The sequence below is a fragment of the Oncorhynchus mykiss genome, chromosome 9 (assembly GCF_057628025.1).
Source record: "Oncorhynchus mykiss isolate SJ-2025 chromosome 9, ASM5762802v1, whole genome shotgun sequence".
In the NCBI taxonomy this organism is placed as follows: Eukaryota; Metazoa; Chordata; class Actinopteri; order Salmoniformes; family Salmonidae; genus Oncorhynchus; species Oncorhynchus mykiss.
The window spans coordinates 24,075,008-24,098,345 of record NC_143030.1 but is presented as its reverse complement, the minus strand read 5'-3'; the positions used below and the strand labels follow the sequence as shown (position 1 = coordinate 24,098,345).

General features: G+C 43.6%; 1 protein-coding gene across 8 annotated transcripts in view; it reads left to right on the top strand.

The window, feature by feature from the left end:
* Positions 1-23,338, top strand: part of LOC110531730 (adhesion G protein-coupled receptor L3) — a 336,356-nt gene that overhangs the window by 282,915 nt on the left and 30,103 nt on the right. For all 8 annotated transcript variants that reach the window (XM_021615086.3, XM_090183775.1, XM_021615085.3 and 5 more), the window contains 4 exons: positions 1,787-1,992; positions 4,581-4,757; positions 15,552-15,761; positions 22,553-22,773. In XM_021615086.3, coding sequence (XP_021470761.3) covers positions 1,787-1,992; positions 4,581-4,757; positions 15,552-15,761; positions 22,553-22,773 — 814 coding nt within the window. The remainder of the gene's footprint in view (positions 1-1,786; positions 1,993-4,580; positions 4,758-15,551; positions 15,762-22,552; positions 22,774-23,338) is intronic.

The following is a 23,338-nucleotide window of genomic DNA, read 5'->3' as shown; positions in this document are numbered from 1 at the left end:
ATTGAATATAGCTACAGTATTGATCCCCTCTTATATCTTAATGTAATGACATGAAAAGAAATTGTCAGATTATTATCAATCACTTATAAACAGCGAAAACAAGTCATCCGGTGTAGGAAATCCTCCCTGGTACCCTAGTTTCTAGAAAAACCCATGTCCGTGGCACTCCCCCAATGCACTGCTCTTACTGAAAACCATTGAGTTGCTGCGTTTCTTACGCATCAGTTTGTCTGGTTTCAATCCACCCTTAGAAGTGGTATAAGTACCAGTTGAATTTACATACCCGTTACACCGTAAGTTCATAGTTTCCCTTGAATAACATCAATATAATGGAAAGAGTGCCACAATAGTGTTGGTTTCAGGCAGAGGTGACCAACCCTCCTTGAGAGCTACTGGGTCTACATTTTGCTCCAACCATGTTATAACACACCTGATTCTGCCTGCTATCAAGGTCATGGAAAGCAGCTAATTAGTATAATCAGGTGTGTTAGATAAGGGCTGGAGAGAGAGCCTAGCAGATGGGTAAGCCCTCCATGAGGGGGGTTTGCCACCCCTAACACAAGGTCTGATAAAGTATAGTGCCTTTTTACTGACTTCAAATGGGCAAAGGAGGGTCCCCGGTTGCGGAATTAGTTGTGTTCAAGAGCTGCTTCTAAGCTGTAATGAGGCTATTATACACAATACGGGGCTATCTATGGGAGCGGCGCTGACAATTTTTGGACTTTATTACTTGTTCATGCAAACGAACTAATCTCTTTCCGCGTGCTCACCACTCTCCACTCGATGAATACGCTTATGTCCAGCAGTGCTTCATTATATGTGGAGCTGTGTTTCTTTTTCCCGTTCATCGAGAGGTAGCGCACGCACACATTGTTTTCCTTTCATCTCGAGTAAGTGATTCGAGGCGGGAGGGGAGTGTGCTTTCATATCGGAAGCCTAAAGAAGGACGCCAGGAGAGAGATAAGGAAATAATGAAGAGTAACTGTTCCCTTTGTCAGTGTAGGCAATAATGACGTTTCGTTGAAGTTGAATTAAAATGACCTCTCGTACCTTACTGTGGTGTTTTTTTCAGCCTCGACACCTTTATTGCCGTTGATAACATGCTCGGAGGCATTTAAACAATTTTCCATATTAGTTGGCCTAAATAGTTTCAACTCTCCCTAATCCTGTGGAATCAAACATCTAAAAGGAATGAGTTACCGTACCTCAAAACATATTGATTCTGTTGAACCGCAACATTTGACAATCTGTCAGTTAAACTGTAGTGCATCCAATGCCGTTTCGCCCTTGAGCAAGGCACTTCCAAAACGGTTCCAAAGGTTGACTGGGTTTCTCATAGGCATATAAACCTTAGCAATGTCTAGGCTAGGTTTACAAACTATCCCTTTATTCACAAAAAATACAAAACATTTAGACAATTTTTCACCTTTGGATTTATTTTTGTTTTCTGGCACTACTTTCCCTGCTACTTAAACCTCAAACCTCAACATAAACCTTTAACCCCTTTTCAGTCACATACTGTATACAATAGCATTCTATTCTATGGTAAAATATGATCAATACATTTCAATAACACACATTCAGGCTATGTCAGTGGTGGCAGGGGCTGTCTCAATTGCCTTAAAGATCTCCCTCGCCTTAATCGCTCTGATCTGAAAGAACTGAACAGGTGAAAGCCAGCCTAATGATGATCTTCTGCCATTTTTGTTTTCACCTGTCACTGCAAACAAAGGGGAGGAGATTAGGAGAGGATTTTCAGGCCATGATGTCATATTTTATTTCCTAGGAGAGATCCGGATGGCCTTCGTCCTGTATAAGCACATCGGAGCCTACCTGTCTACAGAGAATGCCAGCATGAAACTGGGCAGGGAAGCCATGGCCACCAACTACTCTGTCATTGTCAATTCTCCCGTCATCACAGCAGCCATCAACAAAGAAAGCAACAAAGTCTACCTGTCCGAACCGGTCATATTCACCTTGAAACACCTGCAGGTACGACACACACACACACGGACATGTGCAAGCGCACACAAAACACACACTTTGGGATTATCATTGAATTCACTACTAAACACCTTGGTGGGCACACCTTTTTCTTCTAAAAGGAGCAGTTTGGGAATCCATTTTCGACTTGTAAATTAATGAAGTTACCCCTTCAATTTTTACCTCAATTTCTTTGACAAGAAGAAAGCATGAAGAACAAAGAGTAATCTATCATAACATATTGATGATGCACAACTTTGTTTTCATTAGTTTTCTCCCTATTAGTTTAAGAACAGAACTGTCTAACCTGGAAGGCTAGGGTGATAGCAGCGTTCTAGCGTTCTATTGGTCGTCCCTGGAGGCTGGTTAGTCATTGCCGAAGCATTAACTTCCTCCCCGACTGCATTATCTTCCCCTCGCACGACTCCCAACAGCGCCCAGAGCCATTATTAGGCAGGTTGAAAGACCTTGAGAGTAACTTGCAGATGACTGTGTGTGTGCAGTGTGTGGGAGGGACAGTTTGTGAGGAGAAGGAGTTTGAGGAAAAAAAATAAAGATCAGAGAGCGAACGATAGCGGTAAAGAGAGGGAGAGGAACACTAAAATAAAATATAAGAGAGAGAGAGAGAGAGCTTATGTTTTTTTCAAAATGAAACTGGAAAATGTCACACTTGGGGTCAATGCAGTTATTACCGGGGACCACCCGCCTTTCGCTTAATTCCTAGTTTTGTCAGAAGACACAGTGCTAGAACTGTCTGAGGATAATGTAGGCCACTGCCGCGTTCCTACCTTTTTCTCGGCCCACTGGTCTAATCTCAATAAAACAGTGCTCTTATATAAGTGTATGTGGTTCCCTAGACTTGCACTTGTGACAGAACATGTGGTCTTCTGAACTGCTCTGTGCTGTGTCTTCTAAACAGTAGACTTTTGTAAAGAGTCTTCTCAGTCTTCTAAAAGAGTCTTCTCAGTCTTCTAAAAGAGTCTTCTAAGTCTTCTAAAAAAGATGGACCAAATATATGAGGATGGTTTATACTGCAGGTATGCTGAGACTAGAGTGGCGCAGTGCTTCTCAGTGCAAGAGGCGACACTGCCGTACCTGGTTCGAATCCAGGCAGCATCACATCCGGCTGCGATTGGGAGCCCCATAGGGCGGCGCTCAGTTGGCTCAGCGTCGTCCGGGTTTGCCTGGGGGAGGCCAGCTTGCCTAGTTAAATAAAGGTTAAAAGTTAAATAAGAATTTGTTCTTAAACTGACTTGCCTAGTTAAATAAAGGTTAAATAAAATAATTAATAAAAAATGATATATAGGAGTACTTCTCATAGCCCGGTCCCAGATCTATTTGTGCCGTTTTGCCGATTACTGTGGTCATTGTCATACCAAACACCCCCATAGTATTTGGCTATACAGCACCAACAGATCTGGGACCAGGCTATACTACTCTTCGCTCTAGTGTTTAGTTCCATCACTATACAATTAATAGCCCTTAGATCAGAGGTTCTGGATCACTTGTCCCAGAGGACTGTGGCTGTCCTCTAGTTATTGTTTCGCTTTCTTGCCTCCGCACTTAATGGACTAATTAAAGTGGTTAATGGGACAGAAGGTCACCTCGTCTGGTTTTTCCAGTCCATGCTGCACTATATCCAACTAGTCATTGGTTGGCTGTGTGGAGGAGAACTCAATCAGACGGGAAATGTATGTCTGGAGAGGATCTGCTGATTATGGATGCTTCTCAAAGGGTATCTTGTTCCCTATACAGTATAGTGCACTACATAGGGAATATGGTGCCATTTGGGACACAGCCTATGTTCCACAGTCACAGCTTTAGCAACATTGTGAGAAGCATATTGAGGATTGGGGTTACACACTTCTGCTATGGACTATCCCCTCAAACGCACACAGCATTAAGGTGCAATTTGAAGTGGTCAGGCAATATCTAGCTGCAAGAGATGGCAGCTTTCCACATGAGTTCAACTTAAAACCAGACCTATTTCCAGCAATCATATAGGGCATTTCTAATAGGGCATTCATATAGGGCATTCATATAGGGCATTTGTATGCATTGACACATTTCTCCTCTCACCCCTTTATCTGCATTAAGCTCAAAAGTGACTGTTTTAAAACGGGCCAGCGAGATAGCGGGAGAAGCTAGTCGTTAAGGCTGCCGCCTGACAGAGAGCGGCGGTGGCGGCCATTAAACAGCGGGGCAGTCTATTGTCGCACAGTGAAGGTTAAAGTGAAAGGTCGAAAAACACAATGAAAGGCTGCTCCATCGGCGCTCACCGTCGCCATTAAACTAAAACCAACCGCCGCAGTGGGGGGAAACCCGCACCGCCACCGGAAAAGGGAATCAAGGAGCTATTTCTGAGATATTTAGTCTTGAAATGGAGCACTGTAGAGTTATGCTGTTGTGGCACGTCAAGGTTATGGGAGGCTCACCTGAAATGAGCTCCATGCGTTTCTGTTTAACCCAGCCAGAGTGTTGGCTTTTTAGAATGGATCACTCAACCTTCAATCAATGTGTTTGTGTTTTTCCTCCCACTAGCGTCATTGTGCTGCTGGGGCCCGTATGCTAATTGTTATGTGGTTTGTCCCCCACAGCAATCCAAGGAAAGCTTTAACCCCAACTGTTCTTTCTGGAGTTATTCCAAGAGGACCATGACGGGGTACTGGTCGACGCAGGATTGCCGGTTGCTAGGCACCAACCGGACTCACACCACGTGCTCTTGTACCCACCTGACCAACTTTGCCGTCCTTATGGCTCATGTGGAGGTCAAGGTAAGGCCTTTTCCACCATCTCATCCCAATCCATGCTCAGCCATTTTTTGTTTCAGCCCAGATCCAGTACAAGCAATACAAATCCCATGAAACCATACGTTATAGCGTGGCCTTACAGATGGATAGCTCTATTTTGTGACCTTCACAGCAGCACATTCTACAAGAAAGGAAAGAACCACTATTGAGTGGCACTGAGTTAAGATCCAAATCTAAGAGCTTTTTTTTGTGCCAAAAGCAGCCTTAGTGTTGAGTGTGTGTTCGATGTGGGGACCATTCCCTATTTGGCCTTGTGTGAAGTAGTTGGAGAGAATGGCCCTTGCAGGAGGAAAATGCATTTGAGGTTTCAAGAGATCGTTGAGGCTTTCATTGAGTCGTCCGCGTACCTACTTAGCTTAAAATAATTTTCTATACCTGAATGCATGGTTAGATGTTCCAAACACCCCGATATTCGCAGGTTGATGGATTGAAGGAGAATCCACATCTTTAAAAATAAATAATGTTTTTTTTAACTAGGTAAGTCAGTTAAGAACAAATTCTTATTTTCAATGATGGCCTAGGAACAGTGGGTTAACTGCCTTGTTCAGGGGCAGAACCTCAGATGTCTTTCCTTGTCAGCTGGGGATTACTGGCCCAAAGCTCTAACCACTAGGCTACCTGCCGCTCCTTTTTAACCCCTTACACTCGTGGGAATTGGCCTATGTGGATAGGGCTAAATATGAAAACCATAAACATGATACTAAAGGAAGAATTTGGACATTATGGGAAGATTTTAATTCATTACCATCTCATTACCGTGAGAGGCCACCCAGGGGTCACGGCATATTTCAGCTGTTCCTAATTTTCAAATGTCTTCTCATTCCCGAACCTCAACCCTTGCAGTTTCCGGGGGGAACAAAGACTCTTATGAAAGAGAGATTTAGCGAAAGGTTGCATTTATTTTGAAAGTGTTAATTTACTTATTGCGTCTTACTGCTCTCTTACATGGGAGATAATATCTGTAAGTTCTGTCATTGCTCTGTGGTTGAAAGAGAGAGTTCTAGAGAGTCAAAATATAATAAAATGTGTGGGACTGTTTGACAGAAGAAAAGAGGTGGGTAGGGAGAGAGAGTGAGAGGATATATAATGTGAGATGTGTAGGATTGTCACATGAAAGATTGGCCTGTAGTTTGCGCTGTGCGGCGGTGTGAAAGTGGCACTGTTACCGGCGATTCTCAAGGGAGAGAGAGATGGAAGGGATTGTTGGCCAGAAAAGAGAAAGATAACTTCTGTCACTGCAAGTTTGAGGGCCACGCCGCTGAAGGCCCCAAGACCCCCAAGGCTAGCTTTAGTCAGCGAGGAAAGAGGACTCTATAATGCCTGTCCCAGTTGGCCAAAGGCCATATAACCACAGGCCCTTGGACCTCCCTTAGCGACAGTCTGCCCCCACTCCCAGCCAACCAGCCACTCTGGTCCAGAGAGGTTTACCCCTAGTGAGCAGGAGTCACTGTTTGTCACTCAGCCACTTGGCTTGGGGGAGCTAGTGTGCTCTAGCCTCGATCTCTAGCCAGGGCCATGAATACAGAGGGAAGCTGTGAAGAATAGGAGTGAAGGAAGTGCTTTGTCATGTGATTCACTGTGTGGAAACCGCTGGATGCTGGTGTTGCATTCAGGGGGAAAGTAGATGGTTCTTACATCCCAATTCCAAAATGTCTGCATTCATCTACTCTATGTTTCTGCTCGGTCGAAAAGGCAGTGTCATCGGAAGACATTTCAAGGAAATGCAGGCATCTTTTGACAAACTGCCAAGGCATTCCAATCCAGAAGCGCCAAGTGAATGGGGGGGGGAGAAAACCGTTAAATGTCAGTTAACAACAAAAATTCCATCAATTGGGATGTCCGTATTTTGTCTCCATGGCGACAAAACAATCCTGTAGTCTTGTTTAGCACCATCGCCAGAAGAGATAGTCACGCTGCAATTGCCATCCTCACTTTGAGAAGGAAGAGGCCCACTATCACCGTCATCTTTCATGTTGCTGTAATTTAGCCAGATAGACTGGGTGCTCCAGCAGAAAATAACAATAAGAAATTCGAAGTGCTTTTACGATAATGCACTGTTTGATACGTTGATGCGTATTGCTGAAAGCGTGGCAGCGTTATCTTATGCACACATTGGTAATCATTTGTAATATGTCTTTATCTTGGACTATGTTGTGGTGGTGTTGAGGCCGTAGTAGTGTTCATGAAGTATTTACAGGACGGAATGGAGTGGTGTCAAACACAAGGAAACCATGTGTTTGATGTGTCAATATATTCCGTCCATTCCAGCCATTCCTACAGTATGAGCCTGTCCTTCCCAATTAAGGTGCCACCAGCCGCCTGTGATGTATAGGAAATGGCATATAGTACTCCGGAGTTAATACACACTATGCAGTGGTTTCCCAACAGACCTGTTTTCAATCAGAACTCAACCTGTTGGACATTCTGAAGCTGACCTAGAGTAAATAACCCATATCAGAAGCATGAACTTAGTGATTTTTCTCTATGCTGTTTCAAGCCATTAATACAACATGGAACAGCTAATGAGGTGCCTTTCAACGATAACTGACCCCACCGTCTCACGATCATGTTCGCTCAGTACTGTAAATGAATGGATTCAGAATCCACAGGCTTTGGCTCTCTGAGGAATTAGGTTTCTAGTCAATGGTCGTCTTTGTGGTCAATTATCACCTTTCTGAACTGCCAAAGAAGAAGAACAAATATGCATCTTTGCTATTCATAGGGGTTATGGGACCCAGCCCTATGGGGTTCCAGAATACTGCAGTATACCGTGAAATGTCAGTATACAAAGTTCCACATAGCTTTTTTTTCTTCTTTCTCAAACACGTCTAGTTCATCGTTCCAAGGTTCTTGGCACGTCGTTTGACTCGTTGATACTCTGTGGACTAGCACTTATTGAAGGGTTGTGATGACAAAGTAATCTGTGCTTTGTATATTTTGTCAAGCACATTTAATTTGTACTTTTATTTATACTGGCTGAAGCATTGTCCTCTTTCAAAAAAAGTCAACAGTCCTGAGGGGAGTTGACAGTGTGACTCACTATCAAATCCAGCAAACAAACACCATGTCTGTCAACGACAGGGGATGAGGTAGCTACCATCCAAACAGTAAGGAAAGGATCGTGGACTTTTGTGCACCAACATGATCTAGCTTGATGGCGAAAGCCGTCCCATTTGTCAGCTGTTCCTGCCCGCCGCACTGAAGTACATCAGTCGGCCTCGTACACCAAAATAAACCCAAACGGGCTGTAACCAGCCGTGTGTCAGTCAGAGATTATGTCGCTTTTGTGTCTCCTGGAAGGGAAGTGATTGCGAGGGAGTTTCGCGTGAGGATGAGAGTGATTGCTTAAGTGCTCTGTCAAAGTAGAGCGTGACGCTGTCTCCTCTTCATACAACTCCCAACTGCTCTCTCATCAAGCATAGAAATAGTATGTTAAAAATGTACAATAATACTTCCAGCTGGAAGTTACTCAGAGAAGATTTGGTTGTGATTTCAATGGAAGGTTCCAATGGCTTTTGAGAATTGCTTCAACCTGTCCTAGCAGGTTGTCATTCCTATCAATATCCAACTTGATATTTTTTAATATGCGGTTGTCTGATACAACAGAGACATGGTGTCATCTATTTTGATGTTACCTACATGAAATATTTTCGATTCAAAGGCCTTTTTGTTTTCTACACGGTGAGGTCATGTGCATTCCAGTTCCCATAGAAAAGATTAATCAAACATAACAAAGGGATTGGAGTTTTTAAAAAACTAAGTACACCAGTGTTACTAAAGGACCAACATTTGGAAAGACCTGCTTTAGACGTTCTTCTTAAATACCTTAAATATCATGGCCCAAAATTACACCAAACACCCACCCAGCCAGCTACCCAAGGCAGCAACAGTCTACTCTTTATCGAACCACCCTCCTTTGAATTTAAGCTTCCATTTCCAAGACAGCCCCAGGCTTGTGGGGGCACTGTTTAAATTGCATCTGAAGACCCAGCCGAGACTTAGAAAGATAGACCTGTTGTCCCTCCACCTACAAGCCATTACTTAGGTGCTGAGTGTGTATGCCGCGATTGGCTGGGGGTAATATTGAGCCACCTGTAAGTGGCACCATTCCCTAGGGTCCACCAGTGTATAAATCAATGGCCTCATACATCCGTATTCTGGTGGGGTGTCTTTATCTGAAATCATGATACGTTCACCTGATACGTTCAGGCTTTGAAATGTATAGAGGGCACAGTTATAGTGTGCACAGTTCCCACTATATTAACTTATAACTTATTATAAACTGGGTGGTTCGAGTCCTGAATGCTGATTTGGCTGAAAGCCGTTGTATATCAGACCTTAAACCACAGCTATGACAAAACATTCCTTTTTACTGTTCTAATTACGTTGGTAACCAGTTTAGAAAAGCAATAAGGCACCTCAGGGGTTTGTGATATACGGCCAATATACCACAGCTAAGCTAAGAACATCCCTTAGCTGTGGTATATTGGCCATATACCCCTCCTCCTCGGGCCTTATTGCTTAATTCTAACTTATTTCTTCCATATATCCATCCATCCACATATGTAGCTTTCCATCCATCTATATCATGACGTGGCAAGTCATCCATGTGCTTTTATTGTACGTTTATTAAAAGTAAAGATGACGTCGGAAAGATCTACGTTCCGACTGTTATCTGGACGCATTCCGCTTTAGAAGGCTCCACCACTGGCAGTACGGTATATCACGGTTATCGTCGCTGTGAATATTGTACGGTTCTATTAGGCACATGCACTGAATGTAAACTCCCTCCTCCTGGCTCTTTAAGATCGTAAATGCTTGCCTGTACGTGAATTCAACGCTCGACACCCCTTGGTAGGGCCTCTGCTACCCTTACCACAACATGTGCCCTGCCCTGACGTATTTGATGACTCAAAGCTCTCTCCAGCTCTCTCTCCTTCTCTTTCTCTCCCTGGGCGTCATCCAGGCAGATTTTTTCAATTTAATTGGATTGGCTTCATGCTGCAAGTGGTTCTTTGAGGTATATCAAGGAATGAAGCTCATCTCCTCTCTCTCCCATTGGCCCAGTGGATCTGAGCACGACCAGAGCACAGTGGAGGCACCCCTGCTAGGATGAAGGGTGCAATGGTGATTCATTTGGTATCGTGTGATATCTGATTGGATTGACTTGATTGGAGTGGTCAGGGCATAGGGTGACAGGGAATGCAGTTGACATGTATACACCTCTGCGTTTGACTTCCCATCAACCTGAGGTCCTATTCTGTGCCTTGTGGTAACAGATCAGGGGCAAACCCAATCTCCCAAAGGCATCCAACCAGAATGAAATATATGTGTGTTTAAAGGGTGGAGGGAAGACAAATCGAATCTGCGCAAGGCTCGTACCGCCCCAGTAAGTAACATGTCCTGTGGTATGACTCCTTGGCCTCCCATGACAGACTGAATTTTGGAGCGAATTACGGTCCGCTGCTTTCGGGACCCTCGTTCCCATTCCCGCTGCGGACGCCCGGTCGAGCCCCCAGAAAATGGTCTTCATCGTAGTGATAAAGTTGTGGCCGTTGGCACCTTAGCGATCATCCACCCTCCCAGAACAAAGAGATGTCACTGCAGTAGATCGATCACACACGTGTGGATGCACCCTACGCCTCCACCTCGTTTTGACTCAGCCCCCCCCCCCCCCCCCCCCATTAATGTAAAGATTGTGATGGATAGAGCCTGAAGCCATGGCACAGCTCGCTAGCTCAACTCACCCTAGGCCCCCTTTTCAAAACAGTCTGCATCTGCCACCACCCAGTGCATGAGATGCCTTTGTAGTACGGAGGACCAGAGACAGCCACACACACAAACACACACACACTGCTCTACGGCACACTGCTCCACAGTCGTGTCATCCCCCTGTCCCCCTGATGTATACACAACGGCTCATCAGGCAAGAAAATGTAAAGAGCGCCTCTCCCCAGACTCAGGGTAGCGCGTCGACTGTTATTGTAGAGCAGCCCCTTAATGATCAGCGTCTGTTCTCCCATCTCTCTCCGCTAGTGTTAGCCCATGCTCCGCGCACCTGTTCAAAAAGCCTTTATGTAAAGCATCCCCTACTACAATGGAGGCTGTAGAAAATCCCAGCTGGATGCTTTAGCCTCTTACCCTGCCCCCCAGTGGAGATTAATACTGCTGACTCGGGTCGAAGTTTGATTCAGAGGAAGTGCTCATTTGTGTGAAAAAAATGTATGCTGTGTATGATGGTGATGTGTGAAATAAAATGTTGCAATAATCTGACCCTTTTCTCGTAGATTAGGTTTTGAGGAGGTGCTTGAGTCATATTGTGATAAATGTAACTCTTTTGCTTGATAACAACAAATGTTTTTAATGTTTTAATGGACAGTGACTTAACATTACCGGCAGGGCTCTAGACATTTTTTATTCCAGTGCCAAGTAAGACAACTGAGATGGTAGCCTCAAATAAAATATATATTTTTTTAAACAAACAGCTATTTCATCTAACATGTCCAGGAAATGCATGATTGATTAATATTTTGAAGTACAACCTGTCCAAATGGGATCCAGAATTATCCCATTATTGGGGGCGCTCTTCAGAGAATTTGCTGACATCTTCGTGCGTAGGCCTATTGTCCTAATAGGCTGTATTATTCACCCCCTGAGGAAGTGGGAGCTCAAAACACTTAGCTAGATTGCTAACTCCAAATATGATAGTGTTGCTCGATAGCCATGTAGGCTAAGTGATTAATCTATCGGTAAATGTAGACTTGTGTCCTATAGCGCTAGGCCTAGACTGCGCCAAAATCACCCTAACTGCAGCCTACTCCGGTTGTAAAGTGGTGACATTAACTCAATATTAAGAGGTGAGAAATGCTGTCTTTTCCCCCACAATAGCATTTTGACCTACACTATGCTTGAGCTTCTCAATGCGTTTCTCCCTCCTCCGTACGCACACTGGGGAGACGGAGTGAGAGTCCACAACCGACTGCGAAACGGGAACAGACAGATACTTCCGTAGCAGGAATCAACCTAATGCAAAGGCTATTGCTGCTGACCAAATCATGTTTTTTGAGCATTCTACGGGAACGTTGAGTAGCAAAATCACCGAAATGTATAGACGGAAGCTGTGTCTGTATTTTTTGGCTTTTTGTCCCAGCTTTAATACTGTGTGCTTCCAGTAAAACAAACAGTGAGGAGTGCGTTCTCTAGCTGTGACTCACTGATATTGTCCTTGAGGACTATTGTGTAAGCACAGGCCTTTGAGATTGCACACACACACACACACACACACATTTTGAGTGATTGAATATCTGCTCTACAAAACTGACATCCTCAGGATCACTCCATGTAAATACAATTTGCTGTCATGTTCATCACAGCTGAAGGCTGTTGAGAAGAAAAACAGTCCATTTTTTTGCCCTTATTTTACCAGGTAAGTTGACTGAGAACACGTTCTCATTTGCAGCAACAACCTGGAGAATAGTTACAGGGGAGAGGAAGGGGGATGAATGAGCCTATTGGAAGCTGGGGATGAATAGGTGGCCATGATGGTATGTCAGACAGGGAATTTAGCTGGGACACTGGGGTAACACCCCTAATCTTATGAAAAGTGATCCATGGGATCTTTGGTAACCAGAGATTCAGGACACCCGTTTAACGTCCCATCCGAAAGACGGCACCCTACACTGGGCAATGTCCCCAATCGCTTCCCTGGGACATGTTATTATATTAGTGAGTTGCACTCTCCACTCTACACCCTTTTTTGCCCTCAGAACAGCTTTACAAGTTGTCGAAAGCATTCCACAGGGAAGCTGGCCCATGTTGACGCCAATGCTTCCCACAGATGTGTGGGAAGCACACGAGAAACACACGAGAAACTGTTGAGCTTGAAAAACATAGCAGCGTTGCAGTTCTTGACACAAACCGATGTGCCTGGCACCTACTACCAAACCCCATTCAAAGGCACTTAAATATTTTTTCTTGTCCAGTCACCCTCTGAATGGCACACATACACAATCCATGTCTCAAGGCAAAAAAATCCTTCTTTAACCTGTCTCCTCCCCTTCATTTACACTGATTGAAGTGGATTTAACAAGTGACATCAATAAGGGATCATAGCTTTCACCTGGATTCACCTGGTCAGTCTGTCATGGAAAGAGCAGGTGTTCTTAATTTTTTGTATACTCAGTGTATATGCTGTACACAAAACAGTAAAATCTCATTTTTGACTGCACTGGGCCTTTAATAGATTACCCATAGTGCCTTTCACAGCCACCTGTGGCCATTTCCGTAGCTCAATTTGTTAACTAGCCAGAACACACTGGTGACACATTTTCATGCCATTTCCACCTTACCACATGTGGTCCAATCTGTGACAGCTAGGTCATTGTGTGGAGAGGTCGATGGTGACCCTACCAAAAGTCAGTTTCATCTTGTTTTGAGTTTATTAGTGAATATACATTTGAGTGTAACATCAGTAACAAGAAAATACCTTTATTCTCAGATGTTAATCAGATTGTCAACACTGCGACAGTCATTTTGGCCAGTTATTTATTTGATTGATTCAATACACAATGTAGTGTAGTTATAATGTTACAACACAAATACCCTCAATAATTACACTACCGGTCAAAAGTTTTAGAACACCATTCAAGGGTTTTTTATTTATTTTTACTATTTTCTACATTGTAGAATAATAGTGAAGACATCAAAACTATGAAATAACACACATGGAATCATGTAAACTAAGCAACAACAAAAAAACGTCCTCTCACTGTCAACTGCATTTATTTTCAGCAAAATTAACATGTGTAAATATTTGTAGGAACATAACAAGATTCAATAACTGAGACATGAACTGAACAAGTTCCACAGACATGTGACTAACAGAAATGTAATAATGTGTCCCTGAACAAAGGCGGGAGGGGTCAAAATCAAATGTAACAGTCAGTATCTGGTGTGGTCACCAGCTGCATTAAGTACTGCAGTGCATCTTCTCCTCATGGACTGTACCAGATTTGCCAGTTCTGACTATGAGATGTTACCCTCTTCCACCAAGGTACCTGCAAGTGCCCAGACATTTCTGGGGGAAATGGCCCTAACTCTCACCCTCCGATCCAACAGATCCCAGACATGCTCAATGGGATTGAGATCCGGGCTCTTCACTGGCCATGGCAGAACACTGACATTCCTATCTTGCAGGAAATCACGCACAGAACGAGCAGTATGGCTGGTGGCATTGTCATGCTGGAGGGTCATGCCAGGATGAGCCTGCAGGAAGGGTACCACATGAGGGAGGAGGATGTCTTCCCTGTAACGCACAGCGTTGAGATTGCCTGCAATCTCGGTGTAACGCTTATTCCTTCGACGATAAACGCGAATCTGACCTTCACCCCTGGTGAGACAAAACCGAGACTCATCAGTGAAGAGCACTTTTTGCCAGTCCTTTCTGGTCCAGCGACGGTGGGTTTGTGCCAATAGGCGACTATGTTGCCGGTGATGTCTGGTGAGGACCTGCCTTACAACAGGCCTACAAGCCCCCAGTCCAGCCTCTCTCATTCTATTGTGGACAGTCTGAGCACTGATGGAGCGATTGTGCGTTTCTGGTGTAACTCAGGCAGGTGTTGTTGCCATCCTGTATGTGTCCCGCATGTGTGATGTTCGGATGTACCGATCCCGTGCAGGTGTTGTTACACATAGTCTGCCACTGCGAGGACGATCAGCTGTCCGTTCTGTCTCCCTGTAGCGTAGTCTCAGGCATTTCACAGTATGGACGTTTCAATTTATTGCCCTGGCCACATCTGCAGTTAAACAATTCAAAATATATTTTGTATTTGAGATTCTTCAAATAGCCACCCTTTGCCTTGACAGCTTTGCACACTTGGCATTCTCTCAACCAGCTTCACCTGGAATGCTTATCCAACAGTCTTGAAAGAGTTCCCACATATGCTGAGCACTTGTTGGCTGGTTTTTCTGAGGCTGGTAACTCTAATGAACTTATCCTCTGCATCTGAGGTAACTCTGGGTCTTCCTTTCCTGGGGCAGTCCTCATGAAAGCCAGTTTCATCATTGTGCTTGATGGTTTTTGCGACTGCACTTGAAGAAACATTCTAAGTTCTTGGAATTTTCCGCATTGACTAATCTTCATGTCTTAAAGTAATGATGGACTGTCGTTTCTCTTTGCGTATTTGAGCTGTTCTTGGTATTTTACCAAATAGGGCAATCTTCTGTACACCACCCCTACCTTGTTTCAGCCAACCTTTTAACGTATAACGTATTAAAAGGGGAAGAAATTAACTTTTAAGAAGGCACACCTGTTAATTGAAATGCACTCCAGGTGACTACCTCAAGCTGGTTGAGAGTATGCCAAGAGTGTGCAAAGCTGTCAAGGCAAAGGGTGGCTATTTGAAGAATCTCAAACATAAAATTGATTTTGATTTGTATGACACTTTTTTGGTTACTATATGATGCCATTTGTGTTAATTCCTAGTTTTGATGTCTTCACTATTATTCTACAACGTAGATTTTTTTTTAACAAAAAATAAAGAAAACCCTTGAATAGGGTTCTAAAACTGTTGACGGGTAGAATATATAAAATTATGTTAATCTCATCTGTGATTTTTGGTTGTGAGCGACAGTTGCGCCTATTCCTTCCTAATGTTCATTCTGTTTTTTGCTTGCGCCTCGTCTCATGTTGGTGGAGCGTCTTCTACTCCTATCCAGTAATCTCATGTAATGCATTTCCTTATTTGTACCCTTTCCCAGAATACAGACCCAGTCCATGACATGCTGTTGGACGTCATCACATGGGTTGGCATCCTGCTCTCTCTGGTCTGCCTGCTCATCAGCTTGTTCACCTTTTGCTTCTTCCGGGGCCTCCAGAGCGACCGCAACACCATTCACAAGAACCTCTGCATCAGCCTCTTCATAGCAGAGTCCCTCTTCCTGGTGGGGATCAACCGAGCTGACCAACCGGTAAGAACATTCCCAAGCCGGACGATTGATGTGCAAAAGACACAGCCCACTCAATGGTTTTCAATGAGAGCAGTACGTTAGTGGAGCGCCTAGGGTTGTGTCTCTTTGTCTCTCTGAAAAGTTGGGGAGGTTTCTACTTTTGAGCCAGTCTGGGGGACTCATCTCAATAGTCTAAAGTTTCTCCCAATCCTTGTCTGGTCTTCCTTTTCTGCACTAATCTGAAACAGTGAAAGCAACGAGTCAGAAGTCTGTTGGGGATTTAAGTCTGATGTTTTATCTAACACCTGTCTCCCAAATCAGTTCTCTGATAAAGGAAAGGAGGAGAGGGAGCCAAATTAAACTATTGAAACGCATCCAGGGTGTCAGATCTAGTCCTTTTTGGGCCAGTGCCCATGTGTTTTCATTTCAACCTGGCACTTATTAGATCCATTAGTGTTACTGATCAGCTTGAGAGGCTACACACCTGGTTCATCCGGTCTGAATCAGACATGGCTCTGTTCTCTGTATATACACTCACCAGGTTATCATACCATCATTATCACCAAGGCCCACCTGCTAGATACAGTAGATACAGGTCCAATGCAGCTGTTTTGATCTCAAGATTCAAATCGTTTCTGGGTAACATTTACTTACCTTACTGTGATTTGTTTCAATTAAAATGGTTGAAAACAGACAAAAAATACACTATGTTTACAAATGTATGTGGACACCCCTTCATATGAGTTGGTTCGGATATTTCATCCACACCAGTTGTTGACAGGTGTATACAATTGAGCACACAGCCATGTGATCTCCATAGACAAACATTGGCAGTAGAATGGCCTTACCGAAGAGCTCAGTGACTTTCAATGTGGCACCATCATAGGATGTCACCTTTTCAACAAGTCAGTCTGTCAAATTTCTGCCCTGCTAGAGCTGCCCTGGTCAACTGTATGTGCTGTTATTGTGAAGTGGAAACATCTAGGAGCAACAACGTCACAGCCGCGCAGTGGTAGGCCACACAAGCTCACAGAACGGGACCGCTGAGTGCTGAAGCACACAGTGCGTAAAAATTGTCTGTCCTCGTGTGCAACACTCACTATCGAGTTCCAAACTGCCTCTGGAAGCAACGTCAACACAATAACTGTTTGTCCGGAGCTTCATGAAATGGGTTTCTGTGGCCGAGCAGCTGCACACAAGCCTAAGATCACCATGCGCAATGCCAAGCGTCGGCTGGAGAGGTGTAAAGCTCACCGCCATTGGACTCTGGAGCAGTGGAAACGCTTTCTCTGGACTGATGAAGCGCACTTCACCATCTGGCAGTCCGACGGATGAATCTGAGTTTGGCGGATGCCTGCCCCAATGCAGAGTGCCAACTGTAAAGTTTGGTGGAAGAGGAATAATGGTCTGGGGCTGTTTTTCATGTTTCAGGCTAGGCCCCTTAGTTCCAGTGAAGGGAAATCTTAATGCTACAGCATACAATGACATTCTAGACAATTATGTGCTTCCAACTTTGTGGCAACAGTTTGGGGAAGGCCCTTTCCTGTTTCAGCATGACAATGCCCCTGTGCACAAAGCACAAAGCAAGGTCCATATAGAAAGGAAATGGTTTGTCGAGATCTGTGTGGAAGAAATTGACTGGCCTGCGCAAAACCCTGACCTCAACCCTATCAAACACCTTTGGGATGAACGCCTAATCGCCCAACATCAGTGCCCGACCTCACTAATGCTCTGGTGACAGAATGGAAGCAAGCCCCTGCAGCAATGTCCCAAAATCTAGTGGAAAGCCTTCCCAGAAGAGTGGAAGGCTTTCAAAGGGGGGACCAACACCATATTAATGCCCTTAATTTTGGAATGAGACATTCAACAAGCATGTGTCCGCATACATTTGGTCATGTAGTGTAGCTTATTAGCAAAGAGCAAATTATCAAGTAAGAATGTTGCTAGAACTGTCTTGGAGGGGGAAACTGAAACTCACTGTTATTGGCAGAGAGGTTTGGAATGTGTTCTTATTGGTCTATTAGCTCATTTTCCGCATAGTGATGTCGCCCGGCAGGCCAAAACTGAAAGGGCATTATCATAATTCTCACACTTATTCCAACCTCATAGTGTGGTAATATATAAAACACTGGAAAATCATATTTCTGACTGCACAGGACCTTTAACCAGGTTTCATTTTTCATTCCTTATAGTGAAACTTTTGCTTCAAAGTTATTCAGTTCACACAAAAATCCTGGTCAAACACTAAAAAGGTTAGTACTCAACAAACATGGGCTAAGCCAAGAATTTAGTAAATGAGAAAAATCCATCAGACTTGAACCTTAACCCTATTGAATCGTTATGCGCACATCTTCCTATTACAGTGTAATCTGATCAGTTAAATTGTTTTTATTTGGCTGTCCTGACTTTACGCAGTACTTTCTGCCTGGATCTTGTTAAAAAAAATATGTCTGGTACTTAAGCATTCAGTGTGAGCTTCACTACAGCTCTCATCTCTTGACGACCAGTTACACTCGAAAAGGCAATTCAGCAGTCCACTGGAACATCAAGGTTTTAGTGTACACTTACTAGGGCATCTGGGTTTTTTGAAGGGCGAAAAGATGAAGAACAAGACATGTTGTACAATGGATATAAATTCTGTCTGCTATCTTAATTGGAATAAGTGAATGTTGCAAACGGTTGAGTGTGTTTCCTCTAGAACAAATATAATGGTCTGTTCTAATTTAGACACCTCAAGTGAACATGAGAACATAGCCTAGGCTATATATTTGAAATTATTCTGTTTTGAAGCTGTATGTAACCATGGTTATGAGTAGCACAGTACATCATGTTCCTCAACTTGTTTTTGGAATTTATATAACAGGTGGGTGTAATCCTGAATGCTTATTTGGTTAAAACCGCATTCCAGACGGTGTCTATTCCACAAGTTACCACCGGCTGTGACATTGAAATGTTTGACGTGCAATCCACTGCAATCCACTGTCATCAGCCCAACCAGACAATTTAGAAACTTGAAATCCAAGCATCTAGACATTATCTCCCATTTCTTTTAGACGAGCAATTGGTTTTCAATAGCGTAGATTTGTACAGACCTTTCCGTCTGTCTCTCTGACATTTGCAACATTGTTTCAGTATTGAAATTCGATCTCCAGCTGTACCATAGCAATGAATGTGTTGGGGTCAGGAGTCGGGATGAGACAGACATGCACGCAGCTTTTCTCAGCCAGTCAATCATGAATCAGCAACATTTTTATGGATCTATACAAAGAAATGTCAATAGAACAGTTAAAATGAAACAAAGTGAAGCTAGTTTGCGGTCTTTCCAGCTTAAGTTTGAAGTGATTGTTTTAGCTGTGTTGTTGGCTAGCTCCTCTGAACAACAGTGTCCTGATGCGAGAGCACATTTTCCATGCCAGCCGAAATCGTGCATCATTAGCTCATTGTTATGAATGTATCCAAATAAATGTCACTAGAAAACAGCTTAAACAAACACAAATGCAACTACTTTTCTGTTATTCTGGCTGCACTGTTTGGCGTGACTGTTTTTGCTGTAGTTTGCTAACTCGCAAGCAAAGGATAAGAACGTTGCCAACTTGTATGGCAATGGAACAAAAAGACCGAACGACTTGGTCACGTCTCTAGCAACCAAACCGATAGAACAAACGACCAGCCGGCTTGGGTGGCAACCACAGATTTGTGTCGGGACTATATATTGTGGAAAGATAACATAATATGAATACATTTGTCAAAATACCTTTTTTTTTGGAAAATATGTAAATTATTATTTGAATAGGTTGGTAACCTGTTGCATAAAAGTGATAATGCCCTCGAAGCCGGTGTTTGGAGGATATACAGTGCCGTCGGAAAGCATTCTGACCTCGACTTTTTTCTCATTTTGTTACGTTACAGTAAATAAAGTAAATAAAAAATTCCTCAGCAATCTACACACAAGACCTCATAATGACAAATTCACACATACCTTATTTGCATAAGTGTTCAGACCCTTTGCTATGAGACTCAAAATTGAGCTCAGATGCATCCTGTGCCCATTGATCATCCTTGAAATGTTTCTACAACTTAATTGGAGTCCACCGGTGGAAATGCAATTGTTTGGACATGATATATACACTACCAGTCAAAAGTTTTAGAACACCTACTCATTCAAGGATTTTTCTTTATTTTTACTATTTTCTACATTAGAATAGAATAATAATGAAGACCTCAAAGCTATGAAATAACACATATGGAATCATGTAATAACCAAAAAAGTGTTATGCAAATCAAAATATATTGTATATTTGACATTCTTCAAAGTAGCCACCCTTTGCCTTGATGATGGCTTTGCACACTCTTGGCATTCTCTCAAGCATCTGTATGAGGTAGTCACCTGGAATGCATTTCAATTAACAGGTGTGCCTTTTTTAATTTGTGGAATTTATTTCCATCTTACTGCTTTTGAGCCAGTCAGTTGTGATGTGACAAGGTAGGGGTGGTATACAGAAGATATCCCTATTTGGTAAAAGACCAAGTCCATATTACGGCAATAACAGCTCAAATGAGCAAAGAGAAGTGACAGTCCATCAATAATTTAAGACATGAAGGTCAGTCAATCTGGAAAATTTCAAGAACTTTGAAAGTTTCTTCAAGTGCAGTCGCAAAAACCATCAAGTGCTATGATGAAACTGGCTCTCATGAGGACCGCCACAGGAAAGGAAGACCCAGAGTTACCTCTGCTGCAGAGGATACATTCATTAGAGTTAACTGCACCTCAGATTGCAGCCCAAATAAATGCTTCAGAGAATTCAAGTAACAGACACATCTCAACATCAACTGTTCAGAAGAGTCTGCATGAATCAGGATTTTATGGTCGAATTGCTGCAAAGAAACCACTACTAAAGGACACCAATAATAAGGAGAGACTTGCTTGGGCCAAGAAACAGGAGCAATGGACATTAGACCGTTGAAAATCTGTCCTTTGGTCTGAGTCTTTGTGAGATGCAGAGTATGTGAACGGATGTTCTCTGCATGTGTGGTTTTCAAGTGAAGCATGGAGGAGGAGGTGTGATGGTGTATGGGTGCTTTGATGGTGACACTGTCAATGATTTATTTAGAATTCAAGGAACACTTAACCAGTATGGCTACCACTGCATTCTGCAGCGATACGTCATCCCATCTGGTTTGCACTTAGTGGGACTATAATTTTCTTCCCAACAGGACAATGACCCCACACACCTCCAGGTTGTGTAAGGGCTATTTGACCAATAAGCAGAGTGATGGTGCTGCATCAGATGACCTGGCCTCCACAATCACCCGACCTCAACCCAATTGAGCTGGTTTGGGATGAGTTGGACCGCAGAGAGGCGGAAGGCAGTGAATAAGTGCTCAGAATATTTAGGAACTCCTTCAATACTGTTGAAAAAACATTCCAGGTGAAGCTGATTGAGAGAATGCCAAGAGCTGCAAAGCTGTCATCAAGGCAAAGGGTGGCTACTTTGAAGAATCTCAAATATTTCTTTATTTTTTTAACACTTTTTTGAGTGTTATTTCATAGTTTTGATGTCTTCACTAATATTCTACAATGTAGAAAGTAGTAAAAATAAAGAAAAACCCTTTAATGAGTAGGTGTCCAAACTTTTGACTGGTACTGTGTGTGTGTATATATATACACACACAATGATAATTAACACCATGGGATATCTATAGCCAACACTGACTCTGCCCTCATCTAGACCTTTCTAAGCATCTCTCCCAAATACTCCTTCAGCCAGTTCCTCCCCAGTCCCCCTGGTTCTCCCAGTTCCACCCTGTTACTTCACCTGACACAGCTCAAGCTCCTGTGTTTCTATCAAATGACCACACACACACGCTCCCCCTCACCCTCTCCCTTTTCCCCCCTTTCCACCCGCCACTGCACTAAACCTCCCGTCATGATGTAGAGCAGTAGACTGATCTCTAAACGCTGCTGATAATCTGGATTAGGCCATGACTGTTTTTAATGACTGTCGCTGGCTGTGGTAGGTATCTGGTAGAGTTCTGCACTAAGGGCAAAGTCATTATCAACAGGGTGCAGTAGGGAGGGTGGTGAGAGGAGTTGGAGGAGCAGTGAAAGGGGGTGTGTGTGTGTGTGAGGTACGCAATGTAAAGTCTGTTCCACAATTAGTGCATTGACAGGCACAGAAAGACACACACCTGCTCTCATAAACGTGGACCCCGCTGAACGATGGACGTTTGCAGGCTGTGCTTTTGCCCTCTACTCTTCCCTTTCATAAGATGTGATGGTCTTGATTCACTGGGCAATTTAAAGATCACTCCTCCTCATTGCGGTGATGGCCACTGAACCTGAGAGTCATTTAATTGAAACCAATTTCAATGACCGTTGAACAAATGACCTCGCGTATGACCAATTGCTCCAATAATCGGATCAATTACAGTCGTTGCAAGTACACTGTGTGTGTGTGTGTGTGTGCACGCGGGTGTGCATGCACAGTGTTGGCGCTCCTGTCCATTCCAGTTGGTGATATCATGCCCTTTTTCATTTGAAGCATGGAGCAACTCTCGCTCATTTGAAAAGTAATTAGTTCCTTGTTTATTTATGTCTACTACCTTGTCAAATGCATGAGACTGACGTTTCACGCCCTAAAGGGCTTTTGAATAATAGAAAATACATGTTTTAATAATATGAATAAAATCATGAGAGAGTAACACCTGTCGTCCGTATTGTTCTTGGAATTCTTAGCTGCACATCGACACGTTTTCTGTCCGATTTTAAGCCTTTGACCTTTGACCTGGACTGTCTCCTCTCCCCTCCTCAGATTGCCTGTGCTGTGTTCGCTGCCCTGCTCCACTTCTTCTTCCTGGCTGCCTTCACCTGGATGTTCCTGGAGGGTGTGCAGCTCTACATTATGCTGGTGGAGGTGTTCGAGAGTGAGCACTCGCGCAAACGCTACTTCTACCTGGTGGGCTACGGCGTGCCCGCGCTCGTTGTGGCTGTGTCGGCCGCCGTCGACTACCGGAGCTACGGCACGGATCGAGTGTGAGTATTTACCGGAACTCGAACCACTGCTTTAGAACCCCATCGTTAGAACCTCGCTGTAGGGAACCCTGTCGTTAGAACCATGCCATGCCCACCATTAACCCATTAACTACTATGGTCTAGATTCTAAAGCAGTGTTGCTTAAACCTCTCAGCAAGCACCATGTGTTCCTCTATTTGATATTTTCCAGTACACCTCATTCAAACTAATCAGCAAGCCCTTGATTAGTCAAATCTGGTGTGCTAGGGTTCGAATTGAACAAATGTGTGAAACAACAGGGGGTCTTGGGACCTGTTTGGGAAACACTTCTAGACAAGCTCTTACTTGGAGGCAAGGCTGCTGGTGGCATAGCCAATATGGTCCTGTGTGGCTCAATTGGTAGAGCATGGCGCTTGCAATGCAAAGGATTGTGGGTTTGATTCCTGCTGGCACCAACCATATGAAAAACGTAAGTTTCTTTGGATAATAGTGTCTACTAAGTGGCATGTATTATACTATAATAACATATACTTTTTTAATTCAAAAAGTTTTAAAAAATTAAATAATGGCTTGTTCAAAGAAGTCA